This window comes from Hermetia illucens, chromosome 6, assembly GCF_905115235.1.
Source record: "Hermetia illucens chromosome 6, iHerIll2.2.curated.20191125, whole genome shotgun sequence".
Lineage (NCBI taxonomy): Eukaryota > Metazoa > Arthropoda > Insecta > Diptera > Stratiomyidae > Hermetia > Hermetia illucens.
The window spans coordinates 53,456,336-53,467,033 of NC_051854.1; the positions used below are offsets into that span (position 1 = coordinate 53,456,336).

A 10,698-nucleotide genomic window follows, 5' to 3' on the forward strand; every position below is an offset into this window, starting at 1 on the left:
AGTGAAGACCACCGGCCAGGATGGAGGAAGGGTTACACTCGGACTTGAATCGAAGTTGGGGTTCAATAATAGCAAGACATTCGCGTTTATAACAGGAATCGGTGGTGTGTAGTCTAGTTAAGCTACTTAAATCTAGTTGAGATAAATTTTAACATTTCAAAGCCAAATTCCTCCTGATTGACTGCTTACCAGCCTTGGTGACCACAAGGGTTGCATAAGCCGCTTTGTGGATCGCGTTTTAAACTTCATTCCACGCTTCTTCAATCACATAAGTGAGATCATTTGTTCTTTTTTCTCACGTTATCGCCACCATTTAATTCGTGGCCGGGCAGTGCACTGTTTTATCGGTGGTTTGATTCACAAGACAGCAATCAACGGCCTTCAACATTGGCGATTGTATCGGCTTTGCAATCAGTGACGGTATAAAATGTCAACGTCTTATTAGGATACAACTGATTTGCTTGGAAGACGGAGCAATCCTTTGACAATCATGTATTACCGAATACCAACTTTTTTCTACCCATGGCACCTATGCCATGGAATGCATCTTTCTTGTCATCGGGTCAACCTGCCTGTGGTGCTTCTGCGGTCAAGAAATAAATCTTGCTGATATAATAGTGAACGTCATCAGCCGATCATTAAATCACTCAAGTTCTTTAATGGCATCACGAAAACGCTTAGAAATGACGATGCCAAGACCATATTGAGTGAGTGAGCTACCAAAATAGATGAGTTTCTTGTCCGCAAATTCCAATGCGCTCCTTTCCGAAGGCCTTTGGCAAGTCCCCCTCCGTCTTTCTAGTGAGGGTACCAATATTTAAGTTGTAGACACGGATTAGTTTGTTTTGGACTAATTTACTTTCCTTCTGATGTCAATAACTCTTGCTCATTCCTGGCTGAGGCAAACACTAGCATTTCTCGGAGGGTTTTTACTCAACGCGATCATTTTCTGTTTTTTTAGACGACATTGAAAGCGCTTCTTTCTTCTGTCACAGGGCCTGTCACCAAAAGAGGCGAGGTAGGGTTAATCATAGTGGAGTAACCCCAGTTATGCTTTATTTCCTACTTTCCCTGATCCCCACATTTCTTTTTAGTTTTAGTTGTACTGAAGACATTACTAAGTACATTGCCTTAGACTATCCTCCTTAATTGGAGTTAGGGATCAGCATGTTGTATAAGTAACATGGCGACATCTGGTCTTTTTCTTTAGTCTTCTCTCCTGTTCTCAAGCGGTCGACTTGTCGTGATCGGTTACGCCATTTTGTTCTATCCTCTCCTCGATGCAGTCGCGGGGGTTTCAAATCCCCATCCAACGTATCAAGCCACAATTGTTTTGCTTTGATGAGCTACTGAACAACCAGAACTTCGGCGAGTTGGAGGTCCCACCAACTGAAGACGACGGACAAATACTGCCACCAAGTTTAGGAGGAACCGTCCGTGCAATTCATCGGCTAAAAAATCATAAGTCGCCTGGAGCCGATGGAATTACAGCCGAATTGGTTAAATATGGAGGCGACCAGTTACACCAAGTGATTCATCAACTTGTGCTCAAGGTATGGGACAGCGAATCAATGCCTGACGATTGGCAATGAGGCATTATCTTTCAAATACATAAAAAGGAAGATATCACACAGTGCAGCAATTATAGAGGTATCACGTTGCTGAGTACCATCTACAAGATATTCTCCTCGATCTTGCTAGGCCAAATGTTGCCAAATATTAGTGGACGAAACATTGCCGGAGGTTGGTGCTAGCCGGAGTGGTGCTAGCCGGAGTGGTGCATTCCATACTGCTCTACTCGTCACCTGTGTGGGCAGAGGCGCTTGCAAGCTCTCAGAGACGGAAGCAAGTGAACTCGGTTTACCGGCGGATGGCTGTGAGGGTTTCCAGTGCTTTTAGAACCACATCAGATGAGGCAGTATTGGTGGTGGCAGACATGATTCCGGTTGACATTCTGGCCAAAGAAATGAGTGTCCTGTACAATGCAAGACGTATGGAGGGGCATGCACAGCGTAGAAATGCGGCAAGGGCAGAGCCGCTTGATCTCTGGCAACGCAGATGGGACGAGTCTACGAAAGGTCGGTGGACGCACGGGCTTATTCCCAACATTAGGGTGTGGTTTGAGCGAAAACATGGGGAGACCAACTACCACATTACCCAGTTCCTCACGGGACACGGTGGTTGCTACAGGCAGTATCTGCACCGCTTTGGGTTGGATAATTCTCCGAACTGTCCCAGATGCGATGGCATACCGGAGGATCCAGAGCATGTGATGTTTCACCGCCCACGATTTGCGATGGAGAGAAGGAGCTTAAACCAGGTGCTGGGCAGAAGCGGGACTCCGGAGAGCTTGGTTACTGAGATGCTGGAGTCCGAGGAGAAGTGGCTTGCGGTTGGCTCCGCAATCATCCAAATGCAGGAGGAGTTGTTGAAGGAACAAATAAGGAGGAAAGCTGCAAACAGGAGAAGAATGAGTGCCTAAGAGCAAACCTACCCCGCGAAGCATACCTTAATGGTGGTCCCGCGGGGCTAGGGCTGGAGAGACCGGGGGTGGTTTTTAGTGGGTGTGAATCCCACACACGCCCGCTGTAGTTCCAGCGTTCGGGCGGCGGAGCTGCGGCGGACGTGTCTTTCTAAGATTTTCCACCTCCGTGTACACACAAAAAAAAAAACTTGCTAGGCCTGATAGCCCCATACGCCCAGAACATATTTGGCCCATACCATCATACCCATACCAATCAGCAACAGATCAAATTTTCTCTCTGCAGCAATCGATGGAAAAACTGTTGGAATATGGCCATCAGTTGCACTATCTCTTCATCGACTTTAAAGCTGCCTATGATAGAGTAGCCAGGGTAAAACTGTACACGGCGATGAGAGAATTCGGTATCCCAAAGAAATTGATAAGACTAACTAGGCTGACCCTGACCAATGTGCGAGGCCATATAAAAGCAGCAGGATCACTCTCAAGACCATTCGACATCAACATCGGTCTACGACAAGAGATACCCTATCATGCTTTCTCTTTAACCTGGCCCTTGAGAAAGTGATCCGTGATGCTGAGGTAAATGCAAGAGGTACGATCCTCTTTAAGTACCTAAGGAAGAACCACCCGATACGTACAAACTGCCTTCATCCAGATCGACCAGGCGGCTACTGGCACGAGATCTTGGGCTGCACATCAATGAAGGCAAGACAAAGCATGTGGTGGCAACGTCAGGACCGAAAACCAACCAATCAACAACATAGAACCGCGCTGGTTAAACGAGAAGAATAAAGATAGGAGAATACAACTTTGAGACCGTTGATAATTTCTCCTATCTAGGGTCGAAAATCACAACTGATAACAGCTACGATGATGAAATCCGCGCACGGTTGTTGTCAGCGAACAGAGTTTATTTCAGCTTACAAAAACTGTTCCGCTCGAAACGTCTCACCATAGGGTCAAAGCTCTTACTGTACAAGTTCACATGTATTCCTCGGAGAATTGGTTTCTTAGCAAGAAGAATTGCGAACTCTTGGCCGCATTCGAGAGAAGAATCCTCCGAAGAATTTTTGGCCCCCTACATAAGGATGGACGATTCCGTAGCCTACATAACGATTAAATCTATGAGCGATACCATGACCGTCCGGTTGTGGATAAAGTCGGGCTCAATAGGTTACGGTGGGCGGATCATTTAACCCGTATGGATGAGGATGATCCCACCCGGAAAGTCTATAAGGTCAATATCGGTGGTAGAAAAAGAAGGCGAGGCAGACCCTGCCTAAGATGAAGCGATGGCGTAGGTCAGGACGCCAGACAGCTTTTAGGGATATCGAATTGGTGGACCTAGGCGCAAAACCGGGATGTCTGGAGTTCCTTATTAAGGCAGGCCTAGACCGGATACCGGTTGTTGCGCCGTTGATGATGATGATTGTTTTGCTCGGTGAATTCTAGTCAGCGCGAATTACGTACCCATATCATTGAAGACGCCTCTTTGGCAATTTTTCCACGATCGGTACTACCCCATATCGGTCGCGGATATCCTCATTTCGAACTCAGGGGCGGTTATGCTACTAGTCCAAAGGAACATCTTTTTCTCGATCCCCTGAGATTTGTACCGCCGCCTTCAAGTGTGACAGCGTACCGGTTTAGCCGCTGGGCAAAGTGGGATGGGATTTGTTAATATTCAAATATACCCCCACCAACTGATGAACCAAACTGTTGGTATTCGATATTAGAGTTTCTCAAAGGTGACATCGAATTTCTATACAGCCATAGTAACCGTTTATTGTGGAATGTCACTGAATCATATACCATATAGCATTTTACGCTGAATTGAGATCGTTCATAAGGTTGATCTATGTTTACGAAATTTTAAGTTTCACTCTATTTCAAAATATTCGATTTTTCTGTTTAATCATGAAAAAATGCTGCAGAGTCCCAAAAACCCAAGGAAAAAATCAAACAGTCGAGTGGAGCGAAAGCCTAATGACTCCGATATTCCAGAACCTTGTCCATTTTCCGATGCCAGCTTTCCGACTCTGCGAATTCCGGCCTTTCTGGGAAATCTTATGCGACCAGTGAAAGTGTGGGACATGATCATAATTGAAGGAAAGGTGCCAATCAATGCCACTAGGTAAATTAGTTTATGTTGAAGCATCGACTTATAAATCTCACATGGTAAAATAGTCAAAAATTAGACCAATATGGTTCTTTCTCTTTCAGCATGACGATATCCCTTGAAACTACCAAAAATCCCGCAGAAACAGTGCCCTTTCAGTTCACTGTCAAATTTTTAGAGCAGACAATATCCTGTAATGCAAAAATTTCTGGGGAATGGGGAGTGGAAGAAACTCTCAACCGGACTTCTGGGAAGGGGAAAAAAATGTTACTGAAAAGAGGAAAACGTTTTACATTTACGCTCCTCATGACTCAGGAGGACTTCCTGATTTCCATCAACAAAAAGTCAGCCGGGTGCTATCCATATCGGTCAAAATTGAAGCTCGTAAGGACTGTTCGAGTGAGTGGCGACGTGTATAGGGTGTTACGAGTCGACCATCGTTCCATCTTTCCATCACCGTGGCCGAAATATATAACTCCGGCTATGATAAGCTTTGACGCACCCGAGCGGCTTGTTATCGGCTGGGTTATAGTTTTCGGCGGAATAATGTATGCAAAAAAAGGACATTCATTTGACATACGACTATTTGAAATGGGAACACAACGAATAAGACTATTAATGCGCCTGGATAAGGGCCGGATTTCATACTATGAGAATTGCTCAGCATTCGGATACGACCTCTCGTAAGTATGATCAGCGCTCTAGCAAAACTTGATTCCACCCATTTTCAGACTCTCACATGAAACTATTCAAGAGTCGAATCCTTTGGAGCACATGAAGCCATTTCGCATTGCCATAGCTTTAGCTGCTGAAGGATTTCGGATTGCCATCAATGGTGAACTTCAAACGTCATATCCTTATTTTTCTCGGGTGCGAGCCGTGAGCGGCCTTAAATTACTGGAACAGGCTGCTCGAGTTAGTGTCTTTTCTGTCGATTACGTAAAGCTGGACAATGAACGCTGTTTGGGGTTTGCAGTGCTATCAAAATGGAATTTCTGTTTAACGTAGATATAGAGAATTTTAAACAAGTGGATTATTTTTAATTTTTAACAAACTCCTTCTAGAGACAGATTTTGTGGATATGGTTTACTATGTAATCCGTACTACAAATGCTGTAGGTTATTCGATATATTATTAATTCCTTTCATCTTACGATCAAATTATCCTAGACTCTAGCATGTATTACATCCGTAGTTCTGTATTTCTGTTGAGGAATAAAGACTGTCCGTTTAACGATATATTTGAGGCGTATACATCTTAAACCATCGCATCTTAAACCTTGCTGTCAACCTTTGTTTCAAGATTGATGTTGCACGTCCGGTCGTAACCACAAGTAATGCCAAATATTTAAGCAGTGGAGGACAAAAAATTATTGTCTGTGATCCATAGTAATAGCCGCGTCTTGATAAGGAGAGACATAGTCTCCAAGCACTGGTCCATTGTACTCGATGCTTACATCTAAAGGAATATCTCAGATTCCTTACCGTTCTGACAACAAAATGTTGGTGTTCTTATGTTCGACATTCAGACCCTCCGGCTGGTCCTTATGGGAAGCAGTTCCTGATAATAGTATTAACTACTGTTACTGTCATTCCATTTGCTGATTTTGGTTTCAACATGGAAAATATTGAACCCCCTTTTAGTGAGTCGCAGAGGATATCTTCTACGAGGCAGTAGAACGAACCCTCGAAGTCTGTCCCAGGTATGATATCGAAATCATACTTGGGGATTTCATCAGCTCCCATAGCTTCATCATCATCATCAACGGCGCAACAACCGGTATCCGGTCTAGGCCTGCCTTAATAAGGAACTCCAGACATCCCGGTTTTGCGCCGAGGTCCACCAATTCGATATCCCTAAAAGTTGTCTGGCGTCGTGACCTACGCCATCGCTCCATCTTAGGCAGGGTCTGCCTCGTCTTCTTTTTCTACCATAGATATTACCCTTATAGACTTTCCGGGTTGGATCATCCTCTTCCATACGGATTAAGTGACCCACCCACCGTAACCTATTGAGCCGGATTTTATCCACAACCGGACGGTCATGGTATCGCATCCCATAGCTTACATCAAAATATAAATGATAACGAACTGCGAATTATTCAATCAACAGTGTCACACGAGATGATCGTTGGAAGTACCTGATCCGTGCGGGAATCGGTCGACAAACAAACGGGGGTCTCTCCAGACGGGACCACTTGCAACCAAATTGACCATGTGTTGATCGAACGTCGCCACCTCTCAGCCTCGATGAATGTCAGAACATATACGGGTGCCAATAGACTCGGATCACTATCTCGTTGGTGTGATGCTTCGAGTTCGAATAACAACACCACCCAGAATCCCCTCTGACAATCAAGTGAGAGTTAACACTGAAGCCATCCACAACACAGCCCTCTGCAACACGTATAAGGGGGAGATGGATGCTGCAATAGCCGCAGTTAACAGATGTCCTGGAGAGGAAGCATTAACAAATAATCTTCACAATCGCCTGAAGACCGTTATCATAAGTACGGCCACAAACATACTTGACCTTGAATGTAAGGTAGCAACGGAACCGAAGAATGCTGCTTACCGAGTAATGTTGCATTCTCAAAGAATGCGGGCACGCACAGAGACTTATCAAGAACTCTGTCGAACGGAGAAACGACTTCATAGACGGAAAAAGAAAGTTTGGGAGAACCAACAGGCCTGTGAACCCGAAAAGTACAGGGAGCCACTGCACTAGGCGCGCAAGTCTCACCAACAAGTCAGAAGCAGGAAGCTTTATATACCTCGGTGCTAATCCTGCCGAGACAAAGAGGAAAATCTTATTTCCGACAGATTGGTTATTTTGGAGCGATCGGTTGAATATGAACTGCTCAGCAACCACAATATCGGCGAGTTGGAGGTCCCGCCAACTGAAGACGACGGACAAATACTGCCACCACCAAGTATAGGAGAAACAATCCGTGCAATTCATCGGCTAAAAAAATCATAAGTCGCCAGGAGCCGATGGAATTACAGCCGAATTGGTTAAATAAGGAGGAGACCGAAGCGTTATCTATCCCATACATGAAAAGGCAGATACCACGTAGTGCACCCATTATAGAGGTATCGCGTCGCTTCTTTTCTTCTTTTTCTTCTGCGTTTGTCCCGTTCACAAGCGGGGACGGCTCGTCGTGATCGGTTTCGCCATTTTATTCTATCAAATGCCTGATCTGGATGCAATCTCGAGGCTTTTAAATCCCCATCCCGCCTATCAAACCACCGTTGTTTCGATCGGCCATTTGGTCGTTTAAGATTGACTTCAATGTTCAGACCAATCATGGCTAGTGAATTCTCGTGAGCGCGAATTACGTGACCATACCATCGAAGACGCCTCTTCGACAGTTTTTCCACGATCCATTTCGACCCAGGATATCCTCATTTTGGATGTCATCAAAACATGTTACGCCTCTAGTCCACCGCAACATCTTCGTCTCCATTACCGCAAGACGCCGTTCATTGTCTATTATTTATTTCTGTTATTTGATACGTCGATCGCAAAGAACACCAGTTGTAGAACGCCACTTCATCCAGGTTGCATTAATGCGTGTAGCAATTTCATAATGGAATTCTCCATTGGCTGATAGCGTTGACCTGAGGTATTTAAATCGCTCAGTTCTGGGCAGACCACTGCCATTGACAGTGATTTTGCCTGTTCCATGAGGATCGGTCATCAAAAATTCAGTTTTGTTTAGATTCAATCTGAGACCGAACATACATTTTTGGACAAGTGGGTCGAGATCAGCTTTGCTATTAGATGCTGGGAAAATATCATCTGCATAAAGCAGTAAATAAGGCGCTGGACATTAGATACCCCGTGTGGCGGTGTCCATAACAAGAACAAAGAGGAGTGGTAAGAGGGTGCTTCCTTAATGAACACCAACAGAGACACGAAGCGGTTTTGATACACTTGCACTTTAAACTTTTCGGATCGTGGTAGAGCAATTGAACCAAACGCACGAGTTCGTCTGGCACTAAGTGTTGTTGTAGAGCATACCAAATGACTTAGTGTGCCACGCGATCAAAAGCTTTCTTTAGATGCAGAAATGCAATCTAAAGAGGGCGATGCTTCTCACGGTGTTTCTCCATGAGTAACCGCGCAGCGTGTATTGCGTCAGTAGCTCCGCAGTTTTTGACAAATCCGGCCCGATTCACGGTTATTCCAACGATTTCGGTTGTCAAGAATGCGTTAAAAAATCTCCATGGTATGGGAAAGTAACCAGATCGGACGGTAATTTGAACATTCTGCTGGATTACCTTTCTGTGGAACTGTGGTACATTCTTGCCAGTCAGATGGCGTTCTTCCTTCCTGAATAACCTGATTAAAGAATTCACTGAGCCATAGTGTTGGGTGCCAGCTCTTCGCTTTCCAGAGCTCAGATGCGATGTCGGCTGGTCCTGTGGTTTTCCCCGATTTCATTCGTTTTATTGCCCTCTCGACTTCAGTTGCGCTTAAAGGTGGAACTGGTCCGAATGTCCGCAATGATTGTGGAAGTGAAGGATGAGCGAATTCTTCAGTTGAAATCTGCCCCAAGTATTCTTGCCTTCTATCCGTCGCGGCTCAACGGTTGGTAAGCAAAGTACCGTTCTTGTCATTAACGCAACAGAAGTGTTCGATATCCTGTGTACGTTCGTTTCGGTTTTTGGCAATTCGATACAGATCTCTCTCGCCATCCCGAGTGTCCAGTTTAGCGAAAAGATTTTTGCAATGGTCCGCTCGGGTGACAGCGATCTCTTTCTTTGCCCCCCGGTTGGCATTCTTATAAATTTGCCAATTGGCCAGCGCTTTATCGTCGAGAAACTGGTGGTAGAAGCGTTTCTTTTCTCGGACCTTTATTTCAACATCGTCATTCTGGAGCCAAGTATCTCGGTTAATGTACCACTCACCCGGCTTGGTGACCCCGAGGGTTGTAGAGGCCGCTTTGTGGGTCGTGTCTTTCATTAGGTTCCACGATTCTTCCACCTTCAGATCATTCTTTCTTTCTCCTCACGAAATCGCGACCTTAATGGGCTGTGGTTAATTCGCAGGACGGAAATCAACGGCCGATGTTGAGTTGCGATGATCTCATAGGGAACGGCTTTGCCATCAGTAACGGTGGTAAAATGTCGGCGTCTTATGAGAATATAGTCGATTTGCGTTTTACTGTTCCCACTATAAAATGTAGGAAGATGAGACAATCGTTTGATGAACCATGTATTTATAAGTACAAGGTCATGGGTGTCCGCAAAATCGATCATACGCTCGCCGTCCTCATTGCGCACTCCTAACTCCTTCCCCCATGGCACCTGTTACAGACTGCCTTTTCACCCACATGCCCGTTAAGGTTGCCGGCAATGATGATATAGTCGTCAGCAGGCACGTCACAATTCTTTTCATCGAGAAGTTTCCAGAAGGAATCTTTCTCGGCATCAGGTCGATCTTTCTGTGGTGTGTACGCCATGAAGAAGTGAATAGTGCAATCAGCTGATATAATAGTGAACTTCATCAGCCGATCATCAAATCGTTCGACTTCTTTAATGGCATCACGGAAACCCTCTGAGATGGCAATGCCAACACCATATTGATTGTGTGGGCTCTCGAAATAGAGAAGTTTGTATCCATTTTTATCGCGTTCGCGTTCAATGTTGCAGCTTTTGGCACCAGACCATCGCATTTCTTGCAGAGCACAGATATCAATGCGCCTTTTCCGAAGGGCTCTTGCGAGTTCTTCGGTCTTTCCAATTGGGGTGCCAAGATTTAGCGTACAGACACGTATCTGTTTTGTTCGGGCTAACTTGCTTACGTCCTGACGCCGTCCATGCGTCAAGAACCCTTGCCTATTTCTCGACAAGACCGGGGCCCGTCCTGCCGCGTCGACTGAGGTGGACACCCTAGCATTTTTCCGCGGCTTGTGACTCAATCCGATAATCTTGTTTCTAACAACATTGTATGCATTTTCTTGGTCGGCTTGTCGCGGGACTTGTCACCAGGTAGGATCTAGATAGTGGAATAACTCCAACTATATTCTATTTATCTCTTTCCTTGATCTCAGCATATTATTTTTGTTTTACTGAGGATAGTACAAACT

General features: G+C 45.2%; 1 protein-coding gene across 1 annotated transcript; it reads left to right on the forward strand.

The window, feature by feature from the left end:
• The first annotated feature begins 4,275 nt into the window (after positions 1-4,275).
• LOC119659524 lies at positions 4,276-5,844 on the forward strand. Its single transcript, XM_038067660.1, has 3 exons — positions 4,276-4,619; positions 4,709-5,287; positions 5,336-5,844. The coding sequence occupies exons 1-3, from the start codon at positions 4,411-4,413 to the stop codon at positions 5,610-5,612; spliced, it is 1,065 nt and encodes a 354-aa protein (XP_037923588.1). The 5' UTR covers positions 4,276-4,410; the 3' UTR covers positions 5,613-5,844.
• The last annotated feature ends 4,854 nt before the right edge of the window (positions 5,845-10,698 follow it).